Source organism: Ranitomeya variabilis, chromosome 4 (genome assembly GCF_051348905.1).
Source record: "Ranitomeya variabilis isolate aRanVar5 chromosome 4, aRanVar5.hap1, whole genome shotgun sequence".
Taxonomy (NCBI): domain Eukaryota; kingdom Metazoa; phylum Chordata; class Amphibia; order Anura; family Dendrobatidae; genus Ranitomeya; species Ranitomeya variabilis.
In genome coordinates, this window is record NC_135235.1 from 117,057,066 (window position 1) to 117,074,530 (window position 17,465).

The 17,465-nt window shown below is 46.0% G+C and overlaps 1 protein-coding gene across 5 annotated transcripts in view; it reads right to left on the reverse strand.

Moving 5' to 3' along the window:
* Window positions 1–3,975: 3,975 nt before the first annotated feature.
* Window positions 3,976–17,465, reverse strand: part of SEC31B (SEC31 homolog B, COPII component) — a 126,713-nt gene continuing 113,223 nt past the window's right edge. For all 5 annotated transcript variants that reach the window (XM_077259158.1, XM_077259163.1, XM_077259160.1 and 2 more), the window contains 2 exons: window positions 8,689–8,760; window positions 3,976–5,995 (listed from right to left, as the gene is read on the reverse strand). In XM_077259158.1, coding sequence (XP_077115273.1) covers window positions 5,816–5,995; window positions 8,689–8,760 — 252 coding nt within the window. In that variant the 3' untranslated portion in view covers window positions 3,976–5,815. The remainder of the gene's footprint in view (window positions 5,996–8,688; window positions 8,761–17,465) is intronic.

Genomic DNA, 17,465 nt, shown 5'->3' on the forward strand with positions numbered 1-17,465 from the left:
GCTGGACATGTAAGCTGTTGCTGCTTTGCAAGAACCTGAGACTATTACCCAGACCTCCCTGGTTGAGCTAAGATATTATTTGAACTGCCTTATAAGCATATCTATCTGTGTTTTGGACTAAGCAAGGACTTATTCGTGTCAAGTATCCTCAAGAATAATTGTGCTTCATAGACTTTCTGCGTGATTTCATTTTCCTCTGAAGTTTCCTATAGACTGCTGAGCTGAATTTGATATTTGCACCAAGTGTTGTGGACTTGAGTTTCTCTCTGCACCTGTTTGAATCACCGTGTGATAATATAGACTTTACCACTTATAAAACTGTGTCCTGTAGTTGTCTTGTTCCACGCAAAGAGTCTCCCGAGTTATCCCCTATAATTATTACACTACTGAAACAGACTGAGCAACCTTTTTAAACGCTTAGGAAGCCTTTGCAGGTGTTTCTTGTTAATTATTCTAATTTACTGAGATAAAGACTTTTGGGTTTTCATTGGCTGTAAGTAACTATCATTAACAGAAATAAACACTTGAAATAGATCACTGTTTGTAATGACTCTATATATGAGTTTAACTGTTTGTATTGAAGAACTGAAATAAATTAACTTTGTCACGATATTCTAATTTAGTGAGAAGCACTTGTAAGTGTGATCAGATAGTTCTTCATAAATCCATTCAGGAACTATTTTTGCAGCGTGCCATTGTCACAAGAATGTCACGTTCCCCTGGAAGACCCGGAGTTAGGCTTCTTTCACACTAGCGTCGGTACGGGGCCGTCGCGCTGCGTCGGCCCGACGTACCGATGCATACTGTGCAAGCGCCGCACAACGGGGGCAGCGGATGCTGTTTTTCCACGCACCCGCTGCCCCATTGTGAGAGGTGCGGGGAGGTGGGGGCGGAGTTCCGGCCACCCATGCGCGGTCGGAAATGGCGGACCGTCGGCACAAAAAAAGTTACATGTAACATTTTTTGCTGCTGGAGGTCCGCCACAACACGACGGTTGCGACGTGTGTCAATACGTCGCAATGCGTTGCTAATGTTAGTCTATGGGGAAAAAACGCATCCTGCAGACGACTTTGCAGGATGCGTTTTTTCGCCAAAACGACGCATTGCGACGTATGCAAAAAAACGCTAGTGTGAAAGTAGCCTTAGAAGGACGTGTCGGGTAATGAATCACAGTCCTCTTTTGAGATGGTGTGATTCATGTCCTACTTTAAATGGGGTTACTTTCCTTCAGTGATGAGAGGATTAAGGACTCTTTCCATGCTGGCTGAGACCATACAGCCTGGTTGTTCTCAGCTGCAAGTGCTTATCATTTTCTCCCTTTATATATACTGGTTATGGGTCTTTGGTCCTTGCATGTGAAAGATTTGTGTTAAGCTACTTTCACACTTGTGTTTTTCGCAATCCGTTGTTTTGGGCAAAAAACATTCTTTTTGCCCATAGACTTGAATTAGCGACGGATCGCCACACGTCGCGTCCGTCGTGCAACAGATCCGTCGTGTTTTGGCGGACCGTTGGCACGAAAAACGTTCAAGTGAACGCTTTTTGTCCGTCGCGTCTGCCATTTTCTACCGCGCATGCATGGCCGAAACTCCGCCCCCCTCATCCCCGGACTTTAGACTGGGCAGCGGATGCGTTGAAAAACAGCATCCACTGCCCACGTCGTGCATAAATTTCACAACGTGCGTCGGCCTGACGCATAGCGACGGACCCGTGCCAACGTTAGTGTGAAAGTAGCCTTAGTGTGCCAAGTGCTGAAGCTGAGTAGTTGGAGTGGCGTAGTAATCCGTTGTTGCCATTGTACGTGAGAGTTTATTTCCTGGTCCTTAGTCCTATTTAGTTTATTCCTCCCTGTCCCTATCCTCCTCCCTATTTTTGGTGAGTGGTTTTGTATGATAGTGGTTTTCTGTTATCCCTGTTTACACTTTGGTATTTTCAGTTTAACATCCACAGAAATTTTATTTTGGCTTTGTCCAGATCATTCGCACATCAGTTGTCGCCATTATTAGTGCTGTGCACATATACAGTGGGGCAAAAAAGTATTTAGTCATTCAGCAATAGTGCAAGTTCCACCACTTAAAAATATGAGAGGCGTCTGTAATTTACATCATAGGTAGACCTCAACTATGGGAGACAAACTGAGAAAAAAAAATCCAGAAAATCACATTGTCTGTTTTTTTATCATTTTATTTGCATATTATGGTGGAAAATAAGTATTTGGTCAGAAACAAAATTTCATCTCAATACTTTGTAATATATCCTTTGTTGGCAATGACAGAGGTCAAACGTTTTCTGTAAGTCTTCACAAGGTTGCCACACACTGTTGTTGGTATGTTGGCCCATTCCTCCATACAGATCTCCTCTCTAGAGCAGTGATGTTTTTGGCTTTTCGCTTGGCAACACGGACTTTCAACTCCCTCCAAAGGTTTTCTATAGGGTTGAGATCTGGAGACTGGCTAGGCCACTCCAGGACCTTGAAATGCTTCTTACGAAGCCACTCCTTCGTTGCCCTGGCGGTGTGCTTTGGATCATTGTCATGTTGAAAGACCCAGCCACGTTTCATCTTCAATGCCCTTGCTGATGGAAGGAGGTTTACACTCAAAATCTCACGATACATGGCCCCATTCATTCTTTCATGTACCCGGATCAGTCGTCCTGGCCCCTTTGCAGAGAAACAGCCCCAAAGCATGATGTTTCCACCACCATGCTTTACAGTAGGTATGGTGTTTGATGGATGCAACTCAGTATTCTTTTTCCTCCAAACACGACAAGTTGTGTTTCTACCAAACAGTTCCAGTTTGGTTTCATCAGACCATAGGACATTCTCCCAAAACTCCTCTGGATCATCCAAATGCTCTCTAGCAAACTTCAGATGGGCCCGGACATGTACTGGCTTAAGCAGTGGGACACGTCTGGCACTGCAGGATCCGAGTCCATGGTGGCGTAGTGTGTTACTTATGGTAGGCCTTGTTACATTGGTCCCAGCTATCTGAAGTTCATTCACTAGGTCCCCCCGCGTGGTTCTGGGATTTTTGCTCACCGTTCTTGTGATCATTCTGACCCCACGGGGGGAAATTTTGCGTGGAGCCCCAGATCGAGGGAGACTATCAGTGGTCTGGAATGTCTTCCATTTTCTAATTATTGCTCCCACTGTTGATTTCTTCACTCCAAGCTGGTTGGCTATTGCAGATTCAGTCTTCCCAGCCTGGTGCAGGGCTACAATTTTGTTTCTGGTGTCCTTTGACAGCTCTTTGGTCTTCACCATAGTGGAGTTTGGAGTCAGACTGTTTGAGGGTGTGCACAGGTGTCTTTTTATACTGATAACAAGTTTAAACAGGTGCCATTACTACAGGTAATGAGTGGAGGAAAGAGGAGACTCTTAAAGAAGAAGTTACAGGTCTGTGAGAGCCAGAAATCTTGATTGTTTGTTTCTGACCAAATACTTATTTTCCACCATAATATGCAAATAAAATGATAAAAAAACAGACAATGTGATTTTCTGGATTTTTTTTCTCAGTTTGTCTCCCATAGTTGAGGTCTACCTATGATGTAAATTACAGACGCCTCTCATCTTTTTAAGTGGTGGAACTTGCACTATTGCTGACTGACTAAATACTTTTTTGCCCCACTGTAATTAATTTCCAAAAAGTAGAACAATAACTCAATGAAGCGGTTGGCAGAGTGTAACATTTTGTGCCTTTAATGAGACTCCTGACTTGTCTGTCTTGGCTTTCTACTACGTGAACCAAACTTATACATTTAAATGAATGGGTCTATGGTGTGTGCCATCTGTATATAGCATGAACCTATGAAATCAGCGTAAGAACAATAATTCTGGAACTTTTTTTAAGAGCTCTCCGTGTTGTGCCATTACTTTGTTACTCCTAGAAATGTACAAATACATTTGTAACTAGGAGCCACCATTACCCCTGTGTCCCTATGTCAGCAGTGATTATAGCTAACAAATACACCCACACAACTGTTTGCCAATTTATTCATAAATGTATAGTAGCAATAACAGAAGAGCACAAAGCAAAAATATAAGAAGAGATGCCCCAGAATGGTTATTTTATGGGTCACTACTAATCCGGAAATGTCAGGAGAGCTGACGCTTCTTTGTTGATCAGAGCTTTACAACCCCTTTTTCCGATTAAGAAGTAAGAGTCATGTCAGATGATTTATTCAGCATATTTGTGCTTTTAGAAACAGATTTTAAATAACGCAATAACTTAAAATAATAAACACTGCAGTAGCGACCTGAGTGTTTCCTTTATCTTACAAGTACGCCATATTCTTAAGTAAGAATGAGGCATACATTGTCCACAATTCCAAGACCAGGGAACTTCTGTTAATCCAGCATCTCTATTACAGCCAGCATTAGCCAATAATAGTATCAAAGCAAACAGAAGCCCTGATGATGGGTGCGAAATGCAGGCAATGGAGCAGATATTCATTTTCTCATGATCTTTTAAAAATTAATTATAACCACAAAACCAATGACTAGAAAGGTCTATAACATACAAACAATTAAAGGGATTCTGCCACCAGGTTTTGAGGGCAACAAAGTAGTGACAGACACCTAGATTTCATCACTGGGCCAGTAATTTCTTTGTTTTGCAGCAGTTTTCACTATATCAAGTTATGTTCTACAGCGGAAGCGGAGGACTAGCCCCAACCCTCCCACAGCTGACTGACAGCACTGCAGGAGGACTAGACCCAGCACTCCCACAGCTGGGTGACTGTATTGCTGGTGGACTAGACCCAACCCTCCCACAGCTGACTGACTGTACTACTGGTGGACTAGACCCAACCCTCCCACAGCTGACTGACTGTACTGCTGGCGGACTAGCCCCAACCCTCCCCCACAGCTGACTGACAGCACGAGGACTAGCCCCAACCCTCCCACAGCTGACTGACAGCACTGCAGGTGGACGAGCCCCAACCCTCCTGCAGTTGACTGACTGTACTGCCGGTGGACTAGCCCCAACCCTCCTGCAGCTGACTGACAGCACTGCAGGAGGACTAGCCTCAACCCTTCTGAAGTTGACTGACTGTACAGTCGGTGGACTAGCCCCAACCCTCCTGCAGCTGAATGATAGCACTTCTGAAGTACTAGCCCCAACCCTCCTGCAAATGACAGACAGCACTGCTCTTACACTGTGCAGAGGGACAAAGCCGACGATCAGAGGCGAAACGCCAGAAGAGCAGTTCATAGATATAGAAGCCTTCATTCCACGTACACATCACTAAGAGGACTCCAACACTTGGCATCACTGCTACTAATAATCAGCGATTTTACCGAAAATATCACTTTTTTTGCCTTCAGAAAATGGTGGCAGATTCCCTTTAAACGGTACTGCACTCCAGATGCCTTTGGAGGAAGATGTGCGCTCCCCTGCACAGTTGTAGCCTTTCATATAACTGCTTTGATTTCTAGGAATTCTGTCCTGAACATAAAACCATTCCATGTGTAAACTCGAGCAATCTTAAGTTTGCGACACCACTCAGTACTGGGCTAAATTTTTCACTTTGTTTGTTCCATTCTGGGCGAAAATGAGCACAGCACTAAATTTTATCTTTAATTCTGCACAAAAATCAAGATGGCATCACACTAGATCTACGTTCCATTTGTTCAATAATCTATATGAAGAACGTATTGCACTGCTTCCCGTGTACTGTTTGTATATTAGAAAGTGTCCGATGGCCGATAAATCTACACCAGTATGGTGCAATGTGATTAACCATTCTACAGTATAAAAAGACTTTATGCTGCCAGCTCCCATGTGTATAGCTGTAATGTCCGCATCAGTTTTTAGTGCTACACCCCCAATTTGCTGGCAATTGTCATTAGGACCTTTAAAATGGGCATGAAACCGGAGACTTCACTGAAGTTGCTTCCACTGACCACGTGTGTGTGTACAGCAAGACCTTGCTGGTAATTGCGTCTCTCCATACAACAGGCAATGTCATGTAGCCCAGCCAGAATATGCGGAGATAGCTGAAAGAAAATGATACGATGACTATTCAATACACAAATCACAAACTATATAAAAAGAAATCACTTGTATTAGTAATAATTACAATACAAAATAAGTATAGTTTGCTTTATTTTGCAAAATCTTTGCATTCAACATCCCATCATCAGGTAATGTTGAAAATTCAGAACATGAGCTTTTCACGTTGTTGGAAAAAGATGTAGTCAACCAAGCAGAGGCCAGTTATCTTCTGGGTATGGTGAGCTGAACACAAAGTGTTCCTATGTAAGGCTGCCAATATAAAGCTGGCCGTACACAATAGATGGCTGTCAGCCAAATAATGCTTTGGCTGATCACTTGTGAGGTAGACAGCTTTGGCAATTCTTCCATACCTGAGGGCACTCATTTGGTCGAGCGCTCCAGTGTTCTCAATGAGAAAGCAGTCAACTGACATGTCAGCCGGGGGCTTATCTTCGGAAGAACAGTGCAATCGTCAATACAAAATCAGACGTGCGCAATAGACCGTTGGCCGAAACTGTCGATACCGGCATATTCAGCCAACACTTGTCTAATGTTTATGGGGGCCGTAACAAAGGACAGATTCTCCAAAGCACAATATATTCTTACTGCTCTCCACTTATGCTGACAGATAAGGATATTTATCCACAGCCCCCTCTCTACCAACTGCACAATAGGGTTTATGAAAGTGGGTTTTCTTAACGGGGCAAAGCCTTTAAAAGTAGCAGTCCAGCGATTTTGTTTTCAATTCATACTGTCAGTAATATTATCTTATATAGTTGTTCCTTTATATTGGGAAATTCAAGGTGTACGTCTCTTCACCAGGTCATCTGATCTGATGATGAATCCCTAGGCAATACATAGCTTTAGGCTCTCTGAAGGGGGGGTCACCATCTTAATCAGCAGACGTTACTGTATAATGCAATTGTATGAATTTTTTCTTCTGGAGAACTTCAGTGGTAAAGACTGAAGCTCCTATCAGAGATAATGATTATGACTAGACAGCTCCTGTCATACAGTTATAACGGAGGTGACAGTCCAGCCACTGTGACTGTATATATTCGCTAATTTATGAGAATATGGAAAGAAAAAAGTATCACAACATGACCACAGCAAGCTGTGATGGTACTGTTTTTAGCAGATTATTTGATGCTGTACTCTTGCATCATAACTGGACAAATTGCAGTATGAAATCTGGGAATTAAGTTAAAGGCTAAAGAGAATCAAAGAGGAGGTTGAACGGCATGAATTGTTTACTTTATGGACTATTTTTCTTAAAGAACAAGAGAGGCTACAGATTGCTCCACGTGCAGCAGCAATCGGCGTGCCACAGGCACTGTGCACTACAGCCCACTGCAGTGTATGACTGCAATAGCCTTGTCTACAGGTCACAGAAAGAAGTGGTGCAGATATTTATGGAGGACCACATGTCTTCTTAGCAGTGTATTATGAAGTTGTCCATTAGATTGCTGCCATGCTGTTCCCCAAGCACATTAGGGCTTATATTTTACTATTCTTATACCTACAAGAGAAGTGGCCTGAAACAGGACACACATTAATAGGCCTTAAGCACATTATATTTGGGGAAGGGGCATATCCATTCTTGTCTAATAGCCAGAGTAAAGAGCTGCTACGAAGAATGACCTTGATGTTATTCCGTATTACATTGTCTTCTGTTCATTTGAATGAATGCCAAATCTCAGAAATTACTCCTTTCCTGAGCAAAACTGGACATTTTCTGCAAGAAATCCGCATGCGTTTTTTTTCACGTTTTTCTCAAGTTTCTTGCTCATTTTTGTGGATTTTTCCCAATGCAATGATATAGTGGGAAATCCACAAAAAATCCACAAAATTAATGAACATGCTGCGTTTTTTACCGTGATGCGTTTTTTTGCGGAAAAAAAACGCATCATATGCACAAAAATTGCGTAATGCATTCTAAATGATGGGATGCATAATGTATGCCTTTTTATAGCGAAAAAATGCGGAAAAAACCCCACGAAAAATCTGCAACGTGTGCACACAGCCTCAGGATAAGTTCACACAGGGCGTTTTTGCTGCTTTTTTTTCTGCAGCAAAACCTGATCTTCTTGGCAGTAAAGAACCTGAGTCAAAAACGCAGGTTTAGGTGGGTTTTTGGTGCGTTTTTTGGTACGTATTTGGTGCGGTTTTTTTTCTCTTTGTCCATGCTAATGTCCTTGAATTTTCAGCAGCACAAACGCAGCAAATAATGATACCTGAATTTTTGCTGCGTTTTTGCAGCGTTTTTTTCAACACCCATTCAAGTCAATGGGTGAAAACACTGAAAAAAGGCAGCAAAAACGCTGAAAGAAGTGACATGCTCTATGCCCAAAAAACGCAGCAAAGCACAAAATACTGATCACACAAAAAAACTGTGTGTGCATGAGATTTCTGAAATCTCATAGGCTTTGCTGGTACTGTAAAAACAAGCTGAAAAGTAGCATAAAAAAACACAGCAAAAAAAACGCAGCAAAAACACCTTGTGTGAACATACCCTAAACAACATCTTTCTAAGGCACAGTCTGATTTATGCAGAAAAAAAAGGTTAGAAAGGAGTAATGGTTTATGGGATCATACACTTCGAAGCAGTGATCCGGGGATCACTTTGGGCAATTTTATTAATGTGAAAGATTAAATGGCTCAGTGTGCAAGCTCAGTGTTGGGAACATATACTCACGGCATTCTCTCTCAGCTTCTCATACAGGCACTCCAACCTCTGCAATGCATCCTCAAGCTTCCTTTTAGTTTTCTGCAGGCACATAACATACAAGAAATAAATTACACTGTATTTCATCACCAAAATATACAAGCAAATGGATTTATTTTTTTGCAAGGTGTGCTCATAGGTGTTTGTATTTTATTTGCAATAGATTTTAGGTGGTCTATTCATGATCTGACAGATGACATATTGAATTCCATATGAGACCTAAGCAAAATTGTAACGTGCAACACCTAATCTCCATTTTACCAGATTATTATCTCACAGAGAACCTGCACTATAAAACAGACCTTATTCAAGTAGTTCCCAAATTTAAAAACAAACATGTTAATAAGGAGATTTTTGTGTACTCACCGTAAAATCTTTTTCTCCGAGTCATCATTGGGGGACACAGGACGAATGGGTGTTATGCTGCTGCCACCAGGAGGACACTAAGTTAAACACACACAAAAGATTAACTCCTCCCCTGCAGTATACACCCACAGGCTGGACAATCCAGAGCCAGTTCGGTAACAAAGCAGTAGGAGTAAGCCAGTTAACAAACAGAAAACATGTCATAGTCAAAACACAGACTGAAAAGAACAATTGAGCCAACTAGGCTAACAGGGAGGGTGCTGTGTCCCCCAATGATGACTCGGAGAAAAAGATTTTACGGTGAGTACACAAAAATCTCCTTTTCTCCTACGTATCATTGGGGGACACAGGACGAATGGGACGTCCCAAAGCAGTCCCTGGGTGGGCCAACAAGAAGTTATAAATGCGGTGCGTGCCTACGAGCTACAGATGAGACACTGCCGCTTGTAGGATTCGCCTACCGACGGACGCGTCTGCCGAGGCCTGAGAGTGCACATGGTAGTGCTTCGTGAATGTATGCAGGCTGGACCATGTAGCAGCCTTGCAGACCTGCGCTGCCGATGCCTGGTGCCGGATGGCCCAGGACGCGCCGACTGACCGGGTAGAATGAGCCTTGATCCCCGGAGGTGCGGCGTGACCCTTGACACGGTAGGACTCTTGGATGGCGGAACAAATCCACTTGGCAATGGAGGCCTTGGAAGCAGGTAGTCCCTTCCGTGGCCCCTGCGGAAGAACGAACAAGGCGTCTGACCTACGGAGAGACGCAGTTCTGGAGACGTAACGTCTAAGACCCCTCACTAAGTCCAGAGTGTGGAGCGCCCTTTCCGTGCGGTGAGAAGGAGCAGGGCACAGTGAGGGAAGGACAATCTCCTCATTAAGATGGAAGGAGGAAACGACCTTCGGAAGAAAAGTCGGACATGTCCGCAGAACCACCTTGTCCTGGTGGAACACGAGGAAAGGAGGTCGGCACGACAGAGCTGCCAGCTCAGAGACACGTCTAATAGACGTGACAGCCACGAGGAAGGCAATCTTCCAAGACAAGAACAGCAAAGACACTTCATGCAAGGGCTCAAAGGGGGGCTCTTGAAGAGCACGGAGAACTAGGTTCAGGTCCCATGGTTCCAAAGGCATCTTGTAAGGCGGAGCCATATGAGAAACACCCTGGATGAAGGTCCTGACCTGCAATCTGTTTGCAATCTTTCTCTGAAAAAGAACCGAGAGAGCAGAAATTTGGCCCTTAAGAGAGCTGAGAGCAAGACCCAAGTCTACGCCTGATTGGAGGAATTCCAAAATGTGAGGGATAGAAAAACGGAGGGGGAAACGTCCCCGCTTCCTGCACCAGGCGAAGTATACCTTCCAGGCGCGGTGGTAGATGCGCATAGAAGAAGGCTTGCGTGCGCGGAGCATGGTAGATATCACCGTCTGGGGCAACCCCTTCTGCCTCAGTACCCAGGACTCAACGGCCACACCGTTAAACACAGGGCCTCTGAGTTCGGGTGGTAAATGGGCCCTTGAGACAGGAGGTCTGCGCGACTCGGCAGCCTCCAAGGTACGTCTGAGACCAGTTGAACCATCTCGGCATACCATGTCCTGCGCGGCCAGTCCGGAGCGATGAGAAGTACTGGGATCCGTTCTGCCTTGATCTTCCTGATCACCTTTGTCAGAAGAGGAATTGGGGGAAAGATATATGGGAGTCTGAAACCCTGCCATGAGAGGACGAGAGCGTCGGCTCCGAAGGCTGAGGGGTCGTGAGACCTGGCCATGAAGACGGGAACCTGGCAATTGAGGCGAGATGCCATTAGGTCCACGTCCGGGGTCCCCCATCGAGAGCATATCTGGTGAAAGATTGCGGGATGGAGAGACCACTCTCCGGGATCGAGGCTGTGGCGACTGAGAAAGTCCGCTTCCCAGTTTTCCACGCCTGGGATAAAAACTGCTGAGAGTATGGAATGATGTGTCTCGGCCCAGCGGAGAATTAGCGTCACCTCGACCATGGCCGCCTTGCTGCGAGTGCCCCCTTGGCGGTTGATGTAGGCTACCGCAGTGGCGTTGTCGGACTGGACTCTGACCGCACGGCCGGAGAGGAACGGCTGAAAATGATGGAGAGCCAGTCTGATTGCCCGAATCTCTAGGATATTGATGGGCAGCTGGGACTCCTGCGGAGACCAGCGACCCTGAGTCGAGTGACGCTGGAACACTGCACCCCAGCCGAAGAGACTGGCGTCCGTTGTGACAACCAGCCAGTGCACCGGAAGGAAAGACTTCCCCCGAGTCAGGGAGGACCTCTTGGTCCACCACCTGAGGGACTGTCTGATTGGGCGAGAGAGAAGGAGACGGCGGTCGAGCGAGGCGGGATTCCTGTCCCATACTGCCAGAATGGCATGTTGTAAGGGACGGAGGTGAAAAACCGCAAAGGGCACTGCCTCCATTGCCGCCACCATCCTGCCGAGTACCCTCATGGAGAAGCGTAGGGAGTGAGAGCGAGGTTGAGTAAGCTTTCGGACTTCTCTCTGAAGAGTGGATACCTTTTCCGGAGGCAAAAGTACTAGACCCTGAGAGGAGTCTAAGATCATTCCCAGGTAGGATATGGTTTGGGCCGGGACTGGGGAAGATTTTTTGAAATTGATTTTCCAGCCCAGGCGCAAAAAGGTATTTATAGTGACGTCTACCGCTTCTGAACAGGACCGGAAAGAGGGGCCTTTTATGAGGATGTCGTCCAAGTAGGGCAACACCACTATGCCTCGAGCATGTAGAATGGCCACGGCAGCTGCCATGACCTTGGTGAACACCCGAGGAGCAGTGGCCAGCCCGAAAGGTAGGGCGACAAACTGAAAATGGTGCCCCTGGACCGCGAAGCGGAGGAAGCGCTGATGAGACGGTAGGATGGGAATGTGCAAGTAAGCGTCTTGAACATCTAGAGATGCAAGGAACTCGCCCTCTTCCAGAGAGGCAATTACCGAGCGGAGGGACTCCATACGGAATTGACGTACACGGACGTACTTGTTGAGGAGCTTGAGGTCCAATATTGGACGTACTGAGCCGTCCTTCTTTGGTACAATGAAAAGATTGGAATAGAAACCTTGGTACCTCTCGTTCTGAGGTACCGGGATGATGACCCCGTCTTCCCATAGCGATCTTATGGCCTGAAAATACTGACGGACCCTTGCTCTGGGAGGAGGGGACTGGAAGAAACGAGATGGGGGAAGAGAGACAAACTCTATCTTGTAACCGAAGGATACCAGTTCGCGGACCCATCGGTCGGGAACTACCGAGAGCCACGCGTCCCGAAAGAAGAGTAGGCGGCCGCCAACTCTGTCGGTGTCCTTTGGCGTCTGCCAAGAGTCATTGAGGTGGAGACCTGTTGGGTCTGGGCCCCCTGGACCCCTGTTGTCTGGGTCTGCCTCTCCAAGAGGGAGAAGGTTTGTAAGATGGCTGGGAGGTTCTGTCCTTGCGCTGACCTCTCCCGGCGCCGGGTGGCGCGGAGGGAGAATTGGACCAATTGGAGCCGAAACGGAAATATCGGCCTCGGCCCTGTTGGTTGCGAAAGGGACGAAAGGTCCGTTGCTGGGGAAGGAATTTGCTCTTTCCCCCTGTGGAGTCTGCGATAATTTTATCTAGTTTGTCCCCAAAAAGGCGCTCGCCCTGGTATGGAAGGGACGTGAGAGATTTTTTGGATCCTGAGTCCGCTTTCCAGTCCCTGAGCCACAGGGATCTGCGGATCGTGACAGCATTGGCCGCTGCCTGTGAGGCACAATTGGCCGCGTCTAAGGATGCGGGAAACTACAAAGTCCCCCGCTCTGGCAATCTGAGTGGCCAGGTGTGAAACCTCGGGGGGTAAGTCGGCGTGTAGAGCTGTAGAGGCTAAAGACTCGGCCCAATGGGTCATGGTTTTTGCAACCCATGTGGCGGCAAAAGAAGGGAAGAGAGAAGCCGAGGAAGCTTCAAAAGCCGAGCGAGCCATCTGGTCAATTTGTCTATCAGTGGGATGCTTGATGGACGCGCCCTCGGAGGAGGATAGAACCGCCTTGGTGGCTAGCCGCGACACTGGCGGGTCCACGGAGGGTGACTGAGACCACTCCTTAGCAAGGTCCTGAGCAAACGGATACTTCAATTGCATAGCCTTCTGACCTGAGAAGCGTTTATCCGGACGGACCCTGTGGAGATCGACAATGTCCTTAAATTGAGGATGCGTAGGAAAAAATCTATGAGCCTTTGTGGTTCGCCCGAATGACACGGGATGAACCGCCTTGGACGGGGTTTCCTCCTCTAACTGTAGCGTCTGACTTACCGAGTCTATGAGAGAATCTAGGGTCTCTTGGTCGTGACGATACTCTGGGGAACAGGACACGCTGGATGCGTCGTCCAGAAAGGATTCCCTGCTATGAGCTGGGGATGAGTGACGAGAGACTTCGCTCTCTGAGCCGGAGGGCTGATCACGGACCGGAGATATTACCCTGGACTTCTTTCTAGATGAGAGAGGGCTTCTGGAAACGGTACGACCTCTAGGCCGAGAGGGGTTTTTAGGCCGCGTTACATCATCCGTGGAAGCGCCCTGGGTAAGGGACGGGTCACGGAGGGACTGTATCGTCCTTTCCAAGGATGCCACAGATCGAGCAAGGGAGGACGCCCATGCGGGGGTACTAGGCTCACTACATTCCGGGTCAGAGGCCGGAGTATCCTGTGCCGCAGACATTTCGCAGGCGGAGCACAGCGGGGTAGTGTGACCTCGGGGCAGAGATACCTTGCAGGAGGTGCACACAGCAAAAATAACAGAGTGGGTCTTTCCAGTCCGTTTTTGCCTAGACTGTGACATCTTTGCCATAAAGTGAGCGTACTGGCAGGGGAAGAGACAATCCTACTGAGTGCGTCTCACCAAGTTCTGCGGTGCTTGGCAGAGAGATCCTGAAGTCCTGTGCGCTGTGGTGCTGCAGAGCCGCCAGCGCACTTCCTGGTCCAAGATGGCCGCCGAGATGTGAGAAGGGCGCTTCTCGGGAACGAGAAGCGCCCAGAGAGAGAGAGAGAGAGGGAGGGGGGCGTGTCGTGGGCGGGCGGTGGATTCCCTGCTATGCGCGTCGGAACGCTGCCATTGCCACAGATTGTCCGTGGTGGAATCCGGACCAGGGACGGTAAACTGTGCCACCGCCCTAACAGAGCGCCGGATTGCCCGTGCCCCGCGGCTGCAGCGCCGCATTAGAAAGAGAATAATGGATCCCTGAACGGGCGGTCCCCTGTCAGCTGGTCGGCCCCCGCACTTACCTTGTGCGATGGGGCCGATGCTCCATCCACCTTCACCTTAGTAGGGAGAGGGTGGAGAGCTTCTGCCGCCGTGCAACATCCGCTATGTTCAGTGGTGATGCAGTGGGCGGCTGCACGGACGCCATGGCATTCTGTCCGGCTGTGCCCTGGCTCCAGGAAACTTAGGTGGATGATTAGTCCCCGTGGTCGCCTGACAGGGAGGGAGGGAGATCGGAACGCTAGGGAACCGTCGCCACACTGGAAAGTGAGCCAGGGCTGGCATCCATCGTCGCGGGAAAGGATACAGGAGGAACGCTCCATGTACTTGCCCGTTGTTGGTGCGGGAGAGATCAGAGCTGAAAATTTGCCTGTCGCTCCCTTCCGTTAAAAACAAAAATTGGTGGGGTCCTGAGGACCCAAGTGCCTCCTGAGACACTAAGTAAGAACTGGCTCTGGATTGTCCAGCCTGTGGGTGTATACTGCAGGGGAGGAGTTAATCTTTTGTGTGTGTTTAACTTAGTGTCCTCCTGGTGGCAGCAGCATAACACCCATTCGTCCTGTGTCCCCCAATGATACGTAGGAGAAAAATACTATTTGGGAAATCTTGAGTCATGAAGATTGGTGTTTTGCACGCCATTCTAAAAGAAGGCTGAAGGCGTGAGATGCGCCTCTTAAAGAATTTGGTGTATCTATCAGCTGAATTGTACTCCAGTCCACTTTTGTGGTCTACATTACTATGAAATTGCCTTCTGAATCTGACCATACATCACCAGGCTAAGCTCTGACCTATTTTCAAAAAGATGGTGGAGCTGGTTGGGACTGGCGTAAAAATGCAGACATTCACAAACATTTTTTACACAACTAGTTGGGCAAAAGTTTTTTGGCATTTCAAGGAGTTTTATGCCAAAATGCTGGTGGAAACTGTTTAATAAATCAGGGTCTTCAACTCTTAGCCAGATAGCGAAGAGGCTTCATAAAGTGTCTCTTGGTCTGGAGGAGCTGTCTGGTGCTGCAATACACAGGCAACCTAGTGATTAGAATGGGCATTGTGAAATGCTGTGAACGGGTCTAGCCGCTTTGCAATAAATTTATTTAATTATATGCAGGTGCTTCTCACAAAATTAGAGTATCAAAAAGTTAATTTGTCAGTTCTTCAATGCAAAAAGTGAAACTCATTATATAGTCATTATAAACAGAGTGATCTATTTCAAGTGTTTATTTCTGTTAATGTTGATGATGATGGCTTACAGCCAATGAAAACACAAAAGTCATTATCACAGTAAATTAGAATACTAAAAAACACCTGCAAAGGCTTCCTATAATGAAGTATCACTGTGCTTCATTGGCCAGCAAACTCGCCTGACCTTAACCCCAGAGAGAATCCATGGGATATTGTCAAGAGAAAGATGAGACACCAGTCCCAACACTGCTGACGTGCTGAATGCTGCTATCACAGCAACCTGGGCTTCCATAACACCTCAGCAGTGCCACAGACTGATCGCCTCCATGCCATGCCGCATTGATGCAGTAACTGATGCAAAAGGAGCCCGGACAAAGCATTGAGTGCATTTACTGAACATACATTTCAGTAGGTCAACATTTCAGATTTTAAAATCAATTTTCAAGCTGGTGTTATAAAGTATTCTAATTTACGGAGATAATGACTTTATGGTTTTCATTGGCTATAAGCCATAATTATTAACATTAACAGAAATAAACACTTGAAATAGATCACTCTGTTTGTAAAGACTCTAAATAATATGAGTTTCACTTTTTGTATTGAAGAACTGAAATAAATTAACTTTTTGATGCTATTCCAATTTTGGAAGAAGCACCTGTATCCATATGCCATCAAGTGTACATAGTCTGAATCCATTGTCTGAAGCATGCATTTTAGAAACTGATCCAATTCCACATTAGAATACCTTCTGGATATTACATGAGGGGACTGCGAACTAGGACGTGTGGGTCGTATGACAGGTCATATGACAGGTCATCTAAAAGTCCGGAAAAAATGACATACGGTGACTAGTCACAAATTGTATCACGTGATCTTTTTCAGATCTACTGACTGGGAGAGAAGGGATCATTTGTGCATCTCCTCTGAACTAGGGAGTCGCTATTTTTTTTAATTCCCCTCCCCCGTTTGGAATTTTAGTGGGGTGATTAGTGTGATCAAAAATAAGATCATCAGTGTGATACAAAGTCTTTCATATTGACAGATTCCCAAGAATCACGGTGGAGTGCCCTGGCATTGCAGATCATTACTCCGTGTGACTTCATTCTGTGAGGATAGCAAGGTGCTTGAATGTAATAAAGCGGAATATAAGCAATAAAAATTAAAAAAAAATATATAAATCATGGCGGCAAATACAAGATATGTTATCTTAAGACTCATGATTTTCCCAACCTCCTCCATGACACAGATGCATCAAATATTCAGTATTTATACTATACATAGAGGCCCATAGAGAAACAACTCAATATATGTATTCACTGCTATCCTTTGTCTCCACATCCATTTAGGATCTCATACAAGCAATTTTCCGTGCTGGGAAAGAATTATTCACCCTGCTGAGCCTCATCCTTCCTGCTGCTTCACCTAGACGGCCTCCCCTCAGGCATCGCTGTAGATCAACCAGCCTAATGGCTCCGCTCTTCTACTCATTCCATTTCACATTTCTTTTTAAAGTACAAACATTCTTTTACAACTGCCCAACAATCAGTCTGTGCCCAATAGAGCACGGCTGCAATCCACGGCTCTTACTACCAAGGAAGAGCTGTCACTAATCTCGTTATGCATCTGGCTAGATGACCATGTCAATTCGGGTAAATCACCCTGGTATGAGATGAATGTAGAGTAATAAGGTAAATCAATACATACATATATATTTACACACATACACGCAGCTCTGCCAAAAATTAAGAGACCACTGAAAAATGTTCAGTTTGTCAGATTGTTCTCTTTATAGGTATATTTTTTGAGTAAAATGTTCTTTTATTCTATAAACTTCTGACATGTCTCTGAATTTCCAAGCAATAAATTTTGTTTTTTTTCCTGACAAAGAAAATGTTCAAAATAAAAAACCCCCAGTGCTTTCAGACCTCAAATAATGCAAAGAAATCAAGTTCATAATCATTTAGAA